Source organism: Sminthopsis crassicaudata, chromosome 4 (genome assembly GCF_048593235.1).
Source record: "Sminthopsis crassicaudata isolate SCR6 chromosome 4, ASM4859323v1, whole genome shotgun sequence".
NCBI lineage: Eukaryota > Metazoa > Chordata > Mammalia > Dasyuromorphia > Dasyuridae > Sminthopsis > Sminthopsis crassicaudata.
Window position 1 is genome coordinate 123,920,493 of NC_133620.1, and position 20,095 is coordinate 123,940,587.

The 20,095-nt window shown below is 36.7% G+C and overlaps 1 protein-coding gene and 1 pseudogene across 2 annotated transcripts in view; both read left to right on the plus strand.

The window, feature by feature from the left end:
* Positions 1 to 20,095, plus strand: part of RNASET2 (ribonuclease T2) — a 54,386-nt gene that overhangs the window by 23,788 nt on the left and 10,503 nt on the right. For both annotated transcript variants that reach the window (XM_074309342.1, XM_074309343.1), the window contains exon 7: positions 14,433 to 14,546. In XM_074309342.1, coding sequence (XP_074165443.1) covers positions 14,433 to 14,546 — 114 coding nt within the window. The remainder of the gene's footprint in view (positions 1 to 14,432; positions 14,547 to 20,095) is intronic.
* Positions 6,737 to 8,674, plus strand: LOC141566674 (proton-coupled amino acid transporter 1 pseudogene; annotated as a pseudogene).

A 20,095-nucleotide genomic window follows, 5' to 3' on the forward strand; every position in this document is an offset into this window, starting at 1 on the left:
ATCTTTGGGGGACAGAAATTGTAATTTTTAGGGAGATTTTTAGATTTACTTCTTAAAATACAAGGGAAAAAAAGAAAACTTCAAGTTTCTATTAAATACTAGAAAATTAAAAATCCAAGTTTTTGTTCTTTAATTTAATATTGTTGTAGTAAGTAGGTATATTGTTTTCTTGGTTCTTACTTCCCTTGAAGTTCCTGTCAGTCTTTTCCTGATTCTTTGTATTCATCATATTTCTTATTTCTTAAAAATTAATATCCAGTTATATTTACATGCTATGGATTCTTTTAGATATTCCCTATTTGCCAGTTATCAAGACTGACAAATTAGTTGTTTAATTTTAAATGATTTCATGTAGATGTGTACTCTTATAATGGCAATGGCATTTATCAATCACTGTTAGGTTTACAAAGAGTTTTTATATATTCTCATTTGACAATTATGTACATATTTTATATAAAAGTTTCCCCCAAGCCAGATTCCTACAGTTTCTGCAGTTAATAGACGTCAGTCCTCTTCTATAAACTCATTCTACTTGCTGCTGGAATCATACCACTAACGTAGACTGTCAGCTTGTAAATATCTGAGGCTAGATCCAGAAGTCTTCCATCCAAGTCACCATTTAGCTAATAGTTAGTCACTACTTTAAGGTTAGAAAGGAAATAGTAAGAGAACACTTTGTTGCTTTTGATGAATTCAGATAACCTGGCCCAGAGTAAATATTGGAGAAATGTTGCCTAGATTAGAGGTATCATGGGTAGCAGTTGAATTGCAGCTCTCAAGATTCAAATACTAATAAAATATAAATAAGAATTATTTAACAAAATAAAAATTCTGTAGAATTTAGGTAATATTAATATGAAGTTTTCTTATGTAGGATTCTTATGTACAGGTTAATGGCCTCTATTAATGTGTGAATTTAACACTACTTGATGGAGATCAAAACTTCTTAAACTTCAGGTCATAGCCCCATAAGGGATCCCTTATTAAATAGGAGTTTTACTGGGACCAAATGGATCCATGGTTGATCCCAGGGCTGAATGAGACTATCTTGTCAAAGAATCCAGCAGTGAATGTCAGATACAAGATTCTTTTATAGGGTAACAAGAAATGGAGGAGGTACCTGGATGTGGCTGACCTAATGGGGGGAGGTACCTAGGATGACATAATGAGAGATACTGGAGAGGCTCCTGATATTCTGATGATGTCTAAAATGGAGAAAGACCTTTATCCCATCAAACATTAAGGGGAAAGAAGTATAGCCTAAGGTCTAACATATAAGACCTTTATCCTAACATTAAGAGGGAATGGTTATAACCTGAGGCAGAGTAAGTGAATAGGACAATTAGGGAAACTGGGTCAGGACATTAAAAGAGAACTGTGGTACTATAACAAAAGGTAGATTTTTTAAAAGGAATAGATTACAGACCAAATGAAGGGATACAATGGATACTGGGAATGGTAAATATGAAATAGAGTGGAAGTCACAATTACCCAGTAAAAAGAGAGTCAAAAGGAAATGGTTGGGGCATGTCCTTAGGTGGCAGGCTAAATCCTGAAAGAGACTTAGCACCCTAAAGAGTTAGTTAGCTGTAAGGAGGAGAAGTGGGGTTGGGAAACACAGTAGAGTTAGAGAAGATGCCATGTGGCAACTGATTCGTTCAATTGGCTTCCCAACCTCACAGAGGTTGTTGTTTGTCCTTCATTCTATAAGAGGACTTTGATATTAGGGAAGTGATACTGTGACATGCTGGGGAGTTGGCTTTCAGTAAGGATGAGCTGTACAAAGTCACTATCCTCACTTTCTCTTCTAGATGATAAGAGCTAAGTTTTAGCTTAGTTTAAGTGTTTGAAGAGCTGTCATGTGGAAAAGGGATTAACACTTATTGTTTGTCCCCAAAGGCAAAACTGCAAGTTAGAAGTTGAAAAAAGACTAATGTAGGCTTGATGTCAGAAAAAACTTCCTAGTAATTAGAACTGTCCAAATTTGCCTTGGGGTCTCTGTCACTGGAGTCTTCAAGCAGAAGTAGTATGATTATACATTGGTTATTTTATAGTGGGAATTTTTGTAATTGTGGAATCAATTAGATGGCCCCAAGGCCCTTCCAACTCTTAAAATTCTGTGATTTTGCAATTCATTGAGCTACCTGTTACCCTCTTCCAAAGTGGAGGCAGTTATGGTTTGTGGGGATGCAATCCTGGCTTCAGAATCCTGAGTAGTTCAAGCCAGTGAGGAAAAAAAATCTTCAAAGTCAGCAAATATAAAATATCCCAGAAGTCTTAATGAAGTTTTAAACTACATTATTTAAATTGACTAATACCTTTAAGCTATTTAAAGCTAAAACTACACTAAGATGTTTAAGATACCATATATTGTCCCTGCTACTGATTTGGGTTTGAGTTCAAAGCCTTAATAAATCTCTGCTTTATTCAAGTAGAACCATTGTATTACACTCATACAGAATAAACCAAAGGGAAGCCAGATGACACTGAATAAAGTACTGGATTTGCAGTAAGGAAGACTTATTTTCCTCATTCCCAGCCTTTCCTTCTTTCATAGAGTGTCAAGCCCTTTTTACCCTTGAGTAGTTGGTTCTATCAAAAGGAATGTAATTTTTTTTTTTGATTCCTGAAAGATAGGACTTAAACTCAATTTATTGGGGTTTTCTCATAGATTGGCCAACAACAGGTTCCAGGCCAAGTCCCAGTTGGTCATTTTTTGGGTCCTGATTGACTCAGGGTGAAAGTAAACAACAACCTAAAGGTCTTCCTTTTTCCAGATTGGACTTTTTTTTTTTTTTTTTTTTTTTTTTTTGACTAGGTAAAAGAAGCCATTCTTTGCCTCAATTCTTACTTGACCTTAGTCACTGAAAGGGCAGTTATTTTGGTCAAACTGAGACCTGTTAATGATCTTAGTTTAAAAAGACCAAGGTCTTTTATTGCATCCAAAGCCATTTCTAGCCATTCTGACTTATATTTTGCCACTGGATCCAGATGACTCAGGGGGAGAAAAGTTGGGGTCTTTGGCCAGCCACCCAAAGTGATTACTTCTAGAATCCCTGTTGATGAGGTCTTCAGCCTTAGTTTTGTGTTCAAAGTTAGCTGTGGAACTGATAAAAATTAATCTCTTAGCTAAGCAGGAAGAAGCTTTTGATAACTTTAGTTCCTTAGTTCCACTCTCTAAAGGTAATCCACTTAGAAATCCAAGTTATATCAAGACCTTGAGGCTAAATTTTCTCTATAAACTAACTTATGACCCATGACTTTGCTGCTACCTTCCTTTGGATCAGTCTAGCAAGACATGCTGCCTTGTGGTGTCTTTCTCCTTACCTCTCCTCCCCTATACCATGTGGTATCTCCCCTAACTCCACTATGCTTCCCAACCCCACTTCTTACTGCTAACTAACTCTTTTAGGGTGTTAAATTCCTTTCAGGATTTAATCAGCTGAGAACATGCCCCAAACTCATGGAGCTTTTTTTACTGGGTAATTTTGAATTTCACTGAGGCACTGGTCTTTCATATACTCTCCCAACTCTATTTCATATTCACTATTTCTGGTGTCTATTATGTCATTTCATTTTTGTCTGTAATCTATTTCCATAAATAATTTCCTTAAAATAAATCTACCTTTTGCCAAAGAGAATGGCCATTGTTAATTCTTAACACAACCGAACCCCAACTTTTAGTGCCTATCATCATTTGATGACAAACTCCACATCATAAATCACATCACTTGTTATGATTAAAATGAAAGCAATCATATTATACCTGGTTTTTGAGAGAGAGGCAGACAGAATGCCTCTTTTCTGAACCCACTGAATCAGAGATGCATTCTGAGTCATCTTTGACATAGACTTATAGCTAGTTATTTTCTGACTTCTACTGTTATGGGGATATTTTCTAAGTTTATACCTCTCCACCCCAAGTCTGCTGAACACGAAATACTGTGAATCATAGTAGTTTCATTTACCCAAATGTACTTTGAGTATTGTAGATTGTTCAGGAACTTGATAACTTCTTTGATCACCGAGAGATCAAATCTGAGAGTCCCAGTCAAGAAACAGACTCTTTCTACTTTTTCTTACTTATCTTTCTCGGTCTCCTTTGAGGACCATTGTCCTTATCCCATTCCTTTTTTTGTGAATGTACCATAGTGCTCTCTCCTCCGTTCTTCTCTTCTTTTTCTATACTTCTCCTTGGTGATATCATTATCATCATGGCTTTCATTATCAATTCAGTGGAGATGACTCCCAAATCCAAATATCCAGACTGCATTCCTCTCCTCAGTTCTATTCCTTAATTTCCTATGCTCTATTAGATATCTCAATCTTAAGACATCAAGACATTTCAAACTCAGTGTATCTAAACAGAACTCATTTTCTTTCCCCTCATGTCCTTGATGAAGGAAAAGGACATGTCACTCTCCTACCCAGGAAATTTCATTGGGATCCCTATTGCCATTAGGATAAAACACATTCTTTGGCAATGAAAGCCCTTTACCAATTTGATTTCTCATTCCAGTCTGACTAAACATCACTGCCCTCACACACTCTGAGTCTGCTCTCTGGCCAATCTGGTTCACTTGCTGTTCTCCATAGACAGTATTCCATCTTTCATTTCTGTGCTTTTGTTCAGACTGTTCCCTATACTTGGAATGCTCTCCCTTCTTACCTGCATTTCTTATAATATCCCTCGCTTTCCAAGTTGTATCCTTTAAGAATCTTTTCATAATTTTCTCACTTATTAGTATAACCAGGCAATTAAGTGGTACTGTAGATAGAGTGCCAGGCTTGGAGTTGGAAAGACTCATTTTCCTAAGTTCAAAACGGGTTTCTGATACTGGCTTTGTGACCTTGGACAAGTCACTTAATCCTGTTTGCCTCAGTTTCCTCATCTGTAAAATGTGGAAATGGCAAACAACTCCAGTATGTTTGCCAAGAAAACCTTCACAAGTTGGACATAACTGAACAGCAGCAATTAGTGTGTCCATCCTCATACTTCTCCCTACCCCCGTATCCAGGACTATGTATTTATTTTGTATACACATCTGTTACTATTAGAACATAAAGTCATAAGGAGAGAGACTTTGTATCTCTAGTGATTACTAAACAGCCTTGGCACACAGAGGACTTAATAAATACTTATTGGTTGACTGATTGCCAAGGAGGCTTGTTTCCAAGATAATTAGTAAAAGAGAGGGAGCATAGTTATATAAACAGATGAATGCAAAAGTACTTATTGAATACTTTTTAACTTTTTAAAATTTTATTTAAAAAAACCAAACAAACAGAAAAGGAATACAAAACAAAATAAAAGAGAACATTGTCATGTGCCCAGCAGAATATCAGGGAGGATTCAAAAAAATTTTTTTTTAATTTTTTTTATTAATTTTTATAATTATAATATTTTCTTTGACAGTACATATTCATAGGTAATTTTTTTTTTTTTACAACATTATCCCTTGTACTCCCTTCTGTTCCAATTTTTCCCCTCCTTCCCTCCACCCCCTCCCCTAGATGGCAGGCATTCCCATACATATTAAATATCTTATAGTATATCTTAAGTACAATATATATGTGCAGAACCGAATTTTGTTGTTGTTGTTGCAAAGGAAGAATTGTATTCGGAAGCTAAAAATAATCTGGGAAGAAAAACAAAACAAAACAAAACAAAACAGTGCTCATAGTTTACACTCATTTCCCAGTGTTCCTTTTCTGTTTGTAGCTGATTCTGTCCATCATTGATCAATTGGAATTGGATTAGCTCTTCTCTATATTGAAGATATCCACTTCCATCAGAATATATGAGGATTCAAAATATATAACAGATCAAGAAAGTATATATATTAGTAGAAGAAATTATGTTCACAAATGTCCATTTTTTTCTTTATTTCTTTGTAAATTGTTCTTTTGTTCTCTGCTGTGCACCTTATTTACTTTATTCTTTTTCCCCCTTTCATTTCCTCCCCAGGCAGGCTATAGTTAAGAAAAATTATATGTATGTATACATATGTATGTATACACACACACACACATACACACACACACACACACACACACACACACACACACATACACACACACATTTCCTGTTCCTGCTGACTTTACTGTAATCCTGCTCCTTAACTTGCCTTGCTATTACTTAACTTCCCCCTATCCATAGATCCCTCCCTTGTCATCTTCCCACATCATTTGTTTTCTGGTCCACCCATTCCTCCACCCTTATTTCTTTATAGATTTTAGAGGGTGCTGTACTCTTCATGGTGTGTGTGTGTGTGTGTGCGCGCGTGCGCACGCGCGCCCACACGCACAGGGCTGCCTATTAAACCCATTCCCAAAGTGAATAGGTTTTCACAACTACAAGTCCTTATCCCCCCTCTAATACCTGTGTCTATTCTTCCTCTGTACCTCATTGTATAACATAATTACTATTTTTACTTTAATCTGCTATCCTATGCGTGATATGTATCTTAAACATATAGTGTACATTTCCCATGTAAAACAAGCAAAAAAACCCATAAACCATTTGTCCATGTTGAGTTCTTTGAAATTGATCATTGATATTGGCTCTGATATGTTAAATGTTCTATTAAGCTTGGGTTTGGTTAATAGAAAGTCTTGAGACACAGTCAGTTGAGCTGTGACTGTCCACCTGTACTAAGCACCTATTTGCCTTTGTACTGGACACCTTTCCTATACTTTGTCAGTTCTTTAAGAGCCACTTTTGGAGTCTGCAGCCATGGCTAGTTCAAATAAAAATCCCACTGGAGATCTGGCACTCAAGACCAAGGATACTGTGACCTTCAGTTCTAGTCCACTAAACTTACCAGATGGCAACTGGAAGAACAAAGAATATAACAACTACGATTAAAGGAATGGGAGCACCCTTGAAGGTGAGAGCAATGGCTCTGACCCATGCTCTTGCCAGAAGATCAAAGGAATAACATGGCTGCAAACTTTGATTCACCTGGTGAAAAGGAATATTGGCACAGGTCTTCTGGGACTTCTAGGCACTATGACTGTGCACGGTTATGGGCCTCCTGTGGAGTGTGTTCATCACCTGGGACGCAGGTTACTTTTTGGATTATGGAGATGCAGCTATGTATGGACTAAAGGCCAATCCCTCTCTTTTGCTTGTTAGTTTTTTCCTCATTCTCCTTCAGTTGGGATTTTGCTGTGTATATTTTGTTTTTCTGGCTGATAATTTAAAGCAGGTGAAAGAAGCAGCCAATGCAACTATCTCTGCCTGCTATACCAACACGACTGTGACCTTGACACCTACCATTGACTAGTGATTCTACATGCTCAGCTTCTTGTCCTTCTTTGTGCTGCTAGTATTTGTCCCTAACCTTAGAATCCTGTCTATTTTCTCCATGTTGGCCAACATATGTATAATTGGAAGTCTGATTGTGATCTTCCAGTACATTGTTTAGGATGTTCCAGATCCCAAAAGCTGTTTTCTGAACGGAAGGCCTATGCACTGTTCTTTGAAACTGCCATTTTTTTATTTGAGAGCACAGGTGTGGGTCTTCTCCTAGAAAATCAAATGAAGAAAAAGGACAATTTCCCACTCATCCTGTACATGGGGATGGCTGTGATTACCATTCTAGTTTGGAGCAGCCACACAAGCCAGCCTAACCCTCAATCTACCAAACTGCTGGTTATTTCAGTCTGTGAAGCTGCTCTATTCCAAGGGAATCTTTTTCACCTCTGCCCTTCATTCTACGTACCGGACAGGATCATCCTCCCTATTGCTCCCTCCTGTGTGACAAAAGAATGGAATTTGGTGGCAGACTTATCTATCCGTGTTGGCCCGGTCTGTAGGACATGTACCTTGGCCATCCTGGTCCCCAGGTCAGACTTGGTTATACCCCTGGTGTGCTCCACGAGCAGCAGGGCCCTGGCTCTGATCATCCCACCCCTCCTGGAGATCATCACCTATTATTAAGAAGGCATGAATCCTGTCATCATCATTAAGGATGTCCTGATCAGTGTCCTGGGCTTCACTGGGTAGAACCTAGTGGGTACCTACCAAGCACTCTATGAGCTAGTCCATTCATCTCTTTCTCCCACCTTTGCCCACTACACCAGCACCTTTGTACAGTGATCTGCATCCAAGTAGAACCCTTTCTGCTTCTCCTCATCCTTCTACTCCCTGTGGAAAGTAAACTTCCTCTTTCCAGGACTAAGCCAACTGTGCTATAGTAGAAAGAGCCTTTGGTCTGGAAATGGAAGACCTGGGTTCTGCTATAAGGCTATTGGCAAGTCACTTAAGACTTTTTGAGCCTCAGTTTCCTCAACCTGTAAAATGAAGATACTGCCTCTCTTTACAGGATTGTTAAGAGCATTGAATGAAGCAATGTATTCAAAGCACTTTGTAAATTGTAAAGGGCTATAAAAATATGACCTAATACTGCTCCTTTTCTTCCCCCCTCAGCATTCTCTTACTTTGGGACCTCTCCAAAATACTGCCTCAACTTTCTCTTGACTTTACCCATAACTTGTTGGAAAACTTAAGCTAAAAGATTCCAATAGCTGCCTGTTCATATGAGGATGACCTAACCAGGCCAAACATAACTTGCCATCCATGAACTATCTGAATATAAAGTGACACTGAAACTCTAAATGCATTCTATCTGGAGTTTGATTCCTTTTCCAAATCCTTGTCCCTGCATCTCTACCTTGTTCCTCAAAGACAAACTGACCTATGAAATATTTAGAGTCTAGACTCTAAAATGTTATTGGGTTTTGTGTCAGATGCAGTTTTAAGAAGTGGGGACATGTGAGTGAGAGATCCCTTGAAATCATGAAGGGAATTAAGGGAAGGACCTTAAGGATTGTTGTCCAACCCTCTCTCTTTTCAATGGAAGAGAATGAAGTTCAAAGAGGACATGAGGCTTGTCCAGAGCTGTGCCATGAGTTAATGGCTAAGACTAAAAGTCATGATCACATAAGGCTGAGCTCTTTTCTTATGAGACCACATCACTTTCTGCATTAGAATGGCAGCCTATCAGAGAAAGAAGGGATCTTAGAGACTATCTGGTCTAATACCCTCACTTTGCAGAAGAAGAAAGTGCAGATGTAGAGATGGGAATGGATTTTTCCTGATCACAGATAATCCAGTATTCCTATCCTCCATCTAGTGCTTTTTTCACTATATCACAGATATTTGGGAAAAGAAGAGGAATATCCTGCTACTGTAGAGAGCTCTGAGGAAGAAAGACAGAAATGGTGCTAGAAAACAAAAAAAGCCTGCGGGCTTATAGACAGATGCACATTTGGGGAAGGGATCTCCTCCCTTTATCTCTCCTGACTATGGTTAGTCACAGTCTCCAAGTGAAAATTCTTATTTTGGGAAGGTTAACAAGTCAATGCTCCCAATGAGAGATTGCGGGGGCTAGGGGAGTTGTTGAAATAGTTTATGATAACAAAGATCTGAATTCATTCCATAAGCATTTATTAATTACCATGTGTGTGTAGAGTACTCAGTTAAGAACCAGGGAAGGTTTCAGGTTTAGATAGGATAGTGTTCTTGCCCTCCTCTCTTGCAAAGAAGAGCCTTTGACCATCTCTTCATTCATGTAAGTTACCGATAACTATTAACAATCAAGCAAACAAACAAACAAACAAAAAAATAGAAAGTCTTGAAAATCTGCAAGTTCGTTGAATATCCATTTTTTCTTATTCAATATTATGGATAATTTTGCTAGATATGATATTTTTGGCTGCAGGCCTAGTTTTTTGATTATATGTAAATATGATTCCAGAACCTCTGGTCTTTTATTGTAGCTGCTGATAAGTCCTGTACAATTCTAATTGTATATTTGAATTGTTTTTTCTTGTTTCTTGCAAAATTTTCTCTTTGCTCTGGGGTTTTCAAAACTGGGCGCTAGGGTCCTAATCAGCCAAGATTCTCACATCTCATCTTCTGGGACTCAGACCTTGACTCCACAGTCTGGGAGGTGAAATCTGTGGTTCTCACTAAGACTCCAGCATTTTTATCCACTTGGTGATTCTATAGAGCTAGCCCAACATGTTTGCACTTCACTTGGATTAATCCTGGCCCAGGTCTTTCTTCAGATCTTGTTGTGTTGTACCAGGAGCATCCCTGTTCTGTCTCAAATATTCTTGATTTTTTATCAGTCTATTTTCTCCTTGAGGTGCAAATTTATTCTATATGTGGGAAAAATCAGGAGACCTTGAACTTTATCAATCTGATTTGCCATTTTCCCAGAATCCTCCTTATTAAATATTTATGATGTGCCAATCCTTGGGTGTTGTTAGGAGGATACAAATGCAAAAATGAACCAGTTTCTGCTCTTATGAAACTTCCATTCTCATAAAGAGATGCAATACTTACAGGGGAATGGTGTCCAGGAAGGAATCTTTTGGTTTGAAAAGTCGCAGAAAGGTAAGTGGAGTAAATACAGTAGCACATTGTTTTCAGCAGCAATAGCATTGTTTACTGGTTTCAGAACTGGGAAGAAGGGAAGATTTTCTACAGCTACAGCCAAATGTAACATGGTTGGAGGCAGATAGAAATAGAGGGGATCATGAGAGGCATTCAGCAGACCTAGGTTTAAACCTAGGTAAGATCTTGGGGTAAGTCCCCCAACCTCAGCTTCCTCATCAATAATATATGAGTAATCCAGCCCTAAATTTGTAAATTAGCTAGGTACTTTTAGTTATTTGGATTCCAGATTCTTTAGTAACAGCAGACATTTATTTATATGGTGCTTTACACATATTGTCTCTTATGAGGCTTACAAGAACTCTGGGATGTAAATCCTATATTATATACCCACAATATAGCTAACCAAGTACAGCTATCCTGTACTTTTTAAAAATCTGAGCTTTTTATGTGGGTTGCTAGCTCCTTTCCTGTTCCTCCTGTTTTCCAGCTTTGAAATAATAATCAAATAAATATTGCCACTGCTACTGGGAAGAATGTTAATCTACTCCCTGATGACTTCATTCACCATTTCTATGACCTTTTTAACCTATTATTATTCCCATTTTACAGATTAAGAAAGTGAGGTTTAAATGACTGGCCTTTGGCTATATTGTTGTTTGATGTTAGAGTTGGGACTCCAATGACTACAAATCCTTGTGAAAGCATTTGTTTTACAATCCTGTGAAAGAAAGGGTGGTTTGAATGCTATCCAAGGTCTCATCTACTGTAAGCTGCTATGGAAACCACTTTTATGTTATTGTGATCTAGTCAATGCAAATTTTCTTTTACCTGTCTTTCAAAGTGACATTTTTTCTTCAAGGTTAAAGAAATTTAAAAAAACCAATGGCAATCATAACAAGTTGGATGACTTTGGATTAGTTCCAGCCCTGAATTAATTTTTATTTTAGACTCTTATTGTTGTTACTTCATGATGTTGAATAAACCTGAGGTGACAGTATGTGGTACATGTTCTGTTTATTTTAAATTAGAATTTGTGCTAAGGCTTCAGAGAGCCAGGTAAATTTTGATTTTGAGCTGATTGTAAAACTGGTTTTATTCTACACAAAATATTGTCTCTCCCACTGTTTGTAGACACAATGTAGTTTCTCCCTATGGAATAGAATCTCCTTTGAGGGCAGATATTGTATCATCTTTGTTGTTATGATCTTTGAAATCTCTTTTGTCACAGTTTCTTATGTCACAGTTATAACCGGTTTACTCATATGCCACAGTAAATATAGACATTACTCAAAACTTGGTTTTCAGCTCTTCTCTTTCTTTTCTTTCTTTCTTTTTTTTTTTCTTTAATATCCACTTCAGGTTCAGGAAGTTTGTTTTGATTATGACTATATCCTCCTCAACATTATCCTCCTTTTTAATTTTCTCTTTCTTTTATGGGACTACTCTTTATGGTATCTGCCTTGAGATATGGATATGTGGATGTTCACATGTATGTATAGATGTACACATATATGACATGTATATATATATATGTGTATATATATATATATATATATATATACATACTATATATGACATGTTTTATGTATATACACTATTCCTCTATCTTTTTTTTTCCCCCCTGAGGCTGGGGTTGAGTGACTTGCCCAGGGTCACACAGCTAGGAAGTGTTCAGTGTCTGTGACCAGATTTGAACTCTAGTCCTCCTGCCTTCAGGGCTGGTGCTCTATCCACTTCGCCCCCTAGCTGCCCTTTGCTTTTAATTTTAAATATATAATAAAATTATCATGTAAATTTCTGTTTTTCCTTCCCCTCCATCTATAAGAATATAAGTAATTTCTCTGTCCTTAAAAAATCAAACTTTTGTTTGAATGTCATAATCTTGTAAATCAAATACCAAGTCATAAAAATAAGAAGAGGAAACTATATACTATAAGTTTTAAAACTTGTAAAAAGTTGCCAGATTAATTGTATGTCACAAAATTGAATTATTTTACTTTGTTTCAAGAAACTCCTATATCCACTGTATAGATGGTCAAGAGAAAGGGTTTAGAAAAAGACCAAGGAAACTTTGAAAATATTTAGGGAGGGGCAGCTAGGTGGCGCAGTGGATAGAGCACCAGCCCTGAATTCAGGAAGACCCGAGTTCAAATCTGGTCTCAGACACTTAACACTTCCTAGCTGTGTGACCCAGACTCAAGGGGGGGGGGGGAGAGAGGAAAACATTTAAGGAATGGGAAAAAGAGGAAAGGGGAGGGGGGAGGTCTTATAAGGCAGGAAGAGAAGCAAGAGAGAGCAGCACCAAAGGGAAAACCCTTGGAACCAAAGGGAGAAATAATTAAGAAGGAAGAGATAGTCAAGAGTGACAAAGATTACTGCAAGCTCTAGAACAGAGATTCTTAAACTGTGGGTCCCATATGGAATAGTGTAACTGAATGTAGGGGTAGGGGGAAGCTCCACAAATAAATTGACAACAATAAAAAGTTTCTGAATGTTTTCTTTATGATTTAGCATATTGAGTATTCTGCTAAAATTTAATTCTTTATGTAAAAATAAACAAGCACGTCTATTTCATTAGTATGCAAATTTGCTTTCATCTTTTATAAATGATAAAATTATATGTATACCAAAGAATTATTTTAAAATGAAGTGTTTTTTATGATTTATTATCAGTAAATGTTTGATTTGTATAGTTATTTTACATATCTGTATACCTGGAGTCATATAAAAATTTGTCTGGTGTAAAAGGGATCCCAAGAAGAAAACATTTAAGAAGCCTTGCTCTAGAAGAAAGTCTAAGAAAGGATAATTGGATTTGCAGTAAGGCCATTGGTGACTGTTAACAGAGTGGTTTCAGAAAGGAAGGAAAGTTACTTTGCAAGAGGTTGAGAAATGAGTGAGTAAGTAGTATAGAGATAATGTTAACAAGTCGCAGGATCCCACTTATTTCTGCATGTAGCCAAGTAATTTTCAATCAACTGATTACTTATTCATCTGTATTTATTTATCCTTCCTGAGCGTGAGTATCTAGAAGTAGTATTCTGGAAAACCTGAGATCAAATGCAGACTCAAAACATTTAATAGCTGTATAATCCTGGGCAGATCACTTAATATCTATACCTCAGTTTCCTCATCTGTAAACACTTTCCTCTAAGTTTTTTGTGAGGATCAAATGAGGTAATATTTATAAAAAACTAAAACTAAGCACAGTGCTTGTAAATAATAGGGGCTTAATAAATGCATGTTAGTTTTAACTTAATTCTTAAGTGATTCAATAAACTTTTTATCTCTATGGAACTAAATAAACTTAATACCTTATACCTTATGTGACATAACAGCTCATGATTTAAACTGAGTTTTCTTGAAGAAAAATGGTACTGTAAGTTTGAAGACAGTTTAGGGGATAGGTGGGTGGATTTTTCTCTCCTTTTGAATTATCGTTATTGTATTTCTGAGCAATAAGCTATCTATGAGGAGGAGAGGCTGAGACTAAATAATTCTAAGGCATTTTTCTTAGGAATTAGTTATCTTATCTATTCATGCCTAGTTGCTGAGAAATGACTGTCTGTCCTTACTGTCTCTGTACAATGCTCTGACTGTAAAATACTAGCTATCTGCATGAGAAACACGACTCACATCTCCTAGTGAATATGTGGGTGTTTGAACAATGGCATTTTCATGTTTCTCACCCTTAGTCTACTGCAAATTGAGCAGGCTGTAATCGTAGAAATGAATTGGAACTGATTAGCAATGAAAGTAAAAAAAAAAGAGAAGAGAGAGAGCATTCTATGGGGGCTGTCGAATGCTATCCCAAGTAGTTTATGCTTGTGCTTTGGGAGACTTCAAAAAATGTTCTCTCCTCTCTCTTCCTTTGCTAGAGAATAATCTGTCTGAAAGAACAGTAGGATGAAATGGTTTTATTTTGTGGTCATAAATATAAGTGTTTTTATCATGTATCTGTTCTAATTTTCTTTTCACACAGAGACTTTTTAATCCTCTTAATTTTTCTTGTTTCTTACAGGAAGCATGAGTGGGAAAAACATGGAACTTGTGCAGCCCAGTTGGATGCTCTAAATTCTCAAAAAAAATACTTTGGTAAATGCCTGGACTTTTATAAGGATATTGACCTCAACGGGTATGTTCTCTCTTCACTCTAGATTTATGTTGTTGCCTTTAATAAACATGATTGTTCTTGCTGAGTACTGACTACCTATTGTTGTATTGGTGATTGATGTACTCCATAGATTCACAATAAGATGGCATTTCCGGTTCCTGTTGTGTATGTTTTATTGGGTTTGATTTGAAAGCCTCCTTAATCAAGCAATGTAAAGAAACCAAACCACAGAAAGAGGGAGTTTGAGTCTCCTCCCTTTTTCTGTCCCCCAATCAGCAAATAAATTTTCAGCCCGATTACCAGAATGTCTTTAGGCAACCTCCTTTAATCTGTCTGTTCTGCATGTTAGGGGATTTTGATATAAAGCTTTTTCAGGGTGTTTTTTTTTTTTTTTTTAATAGCTCTGAAATGAGTGACATAAAATAGAAAACTATAGGGTTTTAACACCTCAACAGAAACTTATGAGAGAAATAATAATTGACAAGAAAAGGAAAGATGAATTAATTTTTTGACTTTTACATTAAAAACAAATTGGTGATGCTGAGATACATTTTGTCCTTGGGGAAATAGTAAAAAAAAAAAAAAAAATATATATATATATATATATATATATATATATATATATATATATATATATATATATATATATGTATATATTTCTTTTGAGTATTAAAGAAATATTTCCCATCCAGGATTTTGGCAGTGGCAGAAAGAACATTTCACCTTGTTCATGTTCTATGGGGTTACCAGGGCTCAAATCATTTTCTATCTTTTCATCTCTAAAGCTACCAAGCTGTATTTAATTAGTCCTGTGAAGGACATATGTTTCAAAGCAGGAATCAGAGGATCATGAATAAAGTATAAGACCCACAGTGAAGATACTTCATCTTGATCCTTGTATCTAACCTGCAATATTAACTTCCTTGTACTGTAGCTGCCTCCTCAAAACTGACACTGCTATATTAGAACTCTACTTTGTATAAATAAAGTAAGAAGTAATTTATGCAAAATGCCTTTAAATTCCTAGAATAAAGACTCAATACAAACTGCCCTCATCCAGTGAAGGTGTTGTAGTCTAAAAAGTCTTTATAAATTAGAGCTCTTTGGAGCTCTTTTATTTTCCATTTTCCAATGGACATATGCTTAGGTCTTAGCCCAGAAATATTTCTATGTGTAGTTTAATTCTATCATTTATTGTATGGTAAAACCTAAACATCATTTATAACCTTGTTTCTCCAAGAAAATGTGTCCCACATTTCAATTTGGAATGCTAATAATCCATTTGCTTTACATCCTTACCTCCCTTTGTTGCATCCCCAAGAATAAGAAAGGATAGATCCTGCTTGTCCAATCTTCTCTACACACCCTCCCTTCTTTCAGAAGAAGGAAGGTATTCCATTTGAGTGTCTATGTCTAGATATTCATATTTGGGGAGTTGTGGTAGAAACAAAGTACTAAATTTTATCATAAATTTTACCAAAATGCCATATCTTATTCTACCTGATTCTAATTGCAGTTATTTTAGTATGTAATATACTTATTTGAAAAACATCTCTCCACATTTTCTTTTGATATTTAGTTTAAATAATGCCAACCAGTCTGTCCATTCAGTCAGCATTTATTGAGTAGCCCCTGTGGACAGTATCAGCAGCAAGATCCCTCAGTTTTAGATTTGAAGTCAGGGAGACCTGGGTTCTGATGTGGCCTCAGACTTTTGTTAGCTAGCTGTGTGATCCTGGGCATGTCACTTAAATTCCATATGCCTCAGTTTCCTCAACTCTAAAACGGAGATAATAATGGCACCTACATCCCAGGGTTGATGAAAGGATCAAGTGAAATAATATTTGCGAAGTTACCATCATAGTGTCTGGCATATAATAAGACTTAATAAATGAGAATTTCTTTCTTCCCTTTCTCCCTCCCCCCCCTTCATTACTTTCTTCTAGGTAAAGTAGTAAGTATGCTCAATTTGAAATCAAAAGATTGAAGTTGTCATCCCAGCTTTGTTATTTATCACATGTGTAATCTTGGACAAATAACTTAACTTTTCTTTGTTAAATGAGAGAGGTAGAGTAGATGACCAGTGTCTTAATCTGTTATCTTGTACCAGCTAGTAGGAGAGAATAAAAATACAATAGAAAATAGTTTGCTGCTCTCAGTAATCTTGTAATATAATTGGAGTCCCATGATATCAGCCTTATGAATAACCATTTGTATAATGGCAATTTCTGTTTGGGATGGAGTGAAAATTATAATTTATTTATTTTTATTCTATTGTATACTTTTTGGAGGAAAAGGAAGTCTATAAATATCCCTGTAGATTGAAAGGCATTTTAAAAGCACATTTCCCAGGTTGTCTTTTTTGGAACCACTCATCTACTGCAAAAGGCACCCTGCCCCTTTTATATTCTAGCAAGTATAGTCACCTCTATCAGTATGAATCCCAGCTGTTACAAGGCTTTTGATTAAGTTTAAATGGAATATCCATCTGTATGAAATTGGATGAAATATTCATTTATGGATGCTTTTATCTGGCAAGGGATTGGAACACATGCTTAGGGATCTGATGTAAGTTTATTCATCATTTAAACAGATTTGAATCACATAAGTTAAATATGGTTGATTAGCAAAAGATTACTTCATATTATTCTCATTTTTCAGGGAATTGCTGTGACTAAGAGAAGCTGTATGAATTACAAATAGCCTAACAATAGCTAGTAAACCACAGTCTTCTCTCAGATATTTAAAAAACTGCTTCACTATGATAAAAGCATTTATAATGAAAGAGATTTAGAGCATTGCATGCTTATATGGTCTAGAAATGAGGCCAAAACAAAAGGTTAGGGCTTAAGAAACCACTTGCATATGTTATGTCCCCTGCAAATCTACAATTGAGGGCCATCTTGGTCAGTTGAATCAAGGTTGAGGAGAGAATATTGATTTTTACTTGATTTTATTGTCATCACTAAACTATTTTTTTCATGATTTACATGCCCTCTTAGGCTACCTCCAGTCATCTTGATATATACCTGGCCACTAGACCCAGATGGCTCTGGAGGAGAAAATGAGGCAGGTGACTTTGCACTTCCCTCACTGAAATCCAATTTACTTGGAATCACCTCTCTGATGTTGAGAATGAAGGACAAACAACAACCTGTGCACCATAATATATAAGTAAAGAGAGGCAGAGAGTAGAATAGGTATCTGAGGGAGTAAAGAGTCTGAGGGAGTCTCAGTTTACCTTAGATGAAAATGTATCCAGTGCTGACCAAAAGAACAGTTCCTTCTCCCCTGTCCCAGCTTTAATACAGGGGCACCAGGCTACCCAAGGAGAATTATGTTTTTGATAAAAAGAGATCCATAGACCAGATTATATTGTTCATGTTCCACAGATTGTTTATATATCACAGAATTATAGAAATATCCTAACTTTTAGTTCATTAGATAATAGTATTACAGATTCACATCTGAGGGATAGAATTGGCTCTCTAATCCAATCCCCTAAATGCCCAATGAGGAAACCAAAGATAAGGGAGGAAAAGTTTTGGGGGTGGAGCCAAGATGGCAAAGGAAACCAGGAAGCTTCTTGAGCTCTCCCAGTTTCTCTTGAAAACACATGAAACCAAGTGTCTGAATAGAGTATGACACAATAAGGTTACCTTCCAATTCAAGAGAGACTGAAAAACTTCAAGAAAGGTCAGTCTCACTGGTGAAAAGGGTGTTCAGTTCAGCTCAGCCAGACTCTGGGATAGCTGGTGAGAGGGTCTTACAGCAAATCAGCAACTGAGATTCTCAGCCCTGGCTCAATAGAGGAGTAGACTAGGAGGGCAGCCTCCAATCCCAGCTCCAAAGGCAAATTCTGGGGAACCAGTCTGATTCCTGAAAAGAACTGCAAAGCTATCCCCTGCAAACACAAGGGGACCCAGCTCAGAGCTGCACAGGAAGCTTGAGAAAGCATCTACTTTACCCCAGGAGCAGAGCTCAATCATAAAAGTAAAGAAAGAGAAATACTAAAAGAAAAGGAAAGAAAATGAGCAAGAAACAGAAAAGAACCATGACCATAGAAAGCTACTATGGTGACAGGGAAGACCAAAACGCTAATTCAGATGAGGACAAAATGTCCATAGGGGAAATCTCAGAGTGATATGAATTGGTCTCAAGTCTAGAGAAGCTTCTTGGAAGTGCCCATAAAAGATTTTAACAAGAAAGGTAAAAGAAAAATGAAAGAGGAAATGAGAGGTATGCATGAGAAAGTCCAGCTTGGAAAAGGAAGGTAATTCTTTAAAAAATATAATGGACCAAATGCAAAAAAAGTCCATTTAAGAAAGCAGCACCTTCAAAAGTAGAATCAACCAATTAGAAAAAGAGATACAATAACTAACTAAAGAAAATCATACATTAAAATCTAAAATGGGACAATTGGAAGCTTATGCTTCTGTGGAACATGAAGAATCAGTCAAACAAATAAAAAAAATGAAAAATTGAAGAAAATGTGAAATACTTCATTAGAAAAACAGCCAAACTGGGAAATAGATCCAGAAGAGATAATTTAAAATTTATCGGTCTAACTGAAGGCCATGACCAAAAAAAAGAGCCTGGCTAATATTCTTCAAGAGAGCATCAAAAAAAATTGCTACAATGTTCTAGAAACAGAGGGGAAAATAGTTGTGAAAGACTCTATTGATCACCTTCAGAAAAAGATACCTCAAGGAAAACCCTGAGGAACATTGTTGCAAAACTACAATCTTAAGTAAAATATTCTGCAAGCTGCCAGACAAAAGCAATTCAAATATCAAGGAGCAATAATCAGGATTACCAGGATCTGGCAGCTTCTCTAGTAAAGGATCAGGAAGTCTGGGATACCATATTCCAGAAGGCAAAGGACCTGGGGTCCTTTGGGGTAACCAGAATTGCTCAGTGAGACTCAGCATCATCTTTCAAGGAAGGCAATGGAGCTTCAGTGAAGTCAAGAGACTTTCAATCATTTCTGTTGAAGATAAGGGAGGCTAAGTGATTATCTCCTAATTATGCAATTACTGAATTTTAGAGGCAGGATTTGAACCCATCTTTTTCATTATATTCCTCAATTATAGCCTTTTCATTTTATACATAGGGAAAGAAAATAAGGCCCAGAGAAGGTATTTGTCTAAGCTAACCCAGTTAAGTTGCAAAGCCAAGATTCAAATCTAGGTAGGTCGTCAGTATTCTTTCTTCCACTATCTAGCCTACTTGTCTCAGTGATTTACTACCAGAAATTATTCAGATACTCTGGAATATAAAGCTGTCTGGGTAAGAAGGAAATGGATATGGTGTTACTTCCCTATAACCTCATTACTGGGCAGGATGGTGGAACACTTAGGGTCAGGAATTCTGAGCTGCAATGGGAAGAGAGGGAGAATAGAAGGAGAGAAGAAAGGAAGAAACCAAAGAAAATATAGGTATTAATATTTGCCTTTTTGTAAATAACTTCGACTGCAAATATGAAATTCTTGTGTAATCTTCATTCATTTGATAATTAAAAAAAAAAAAAAGACAATCAAGTCAGTAATGAACAGAATCAGCTATAAACA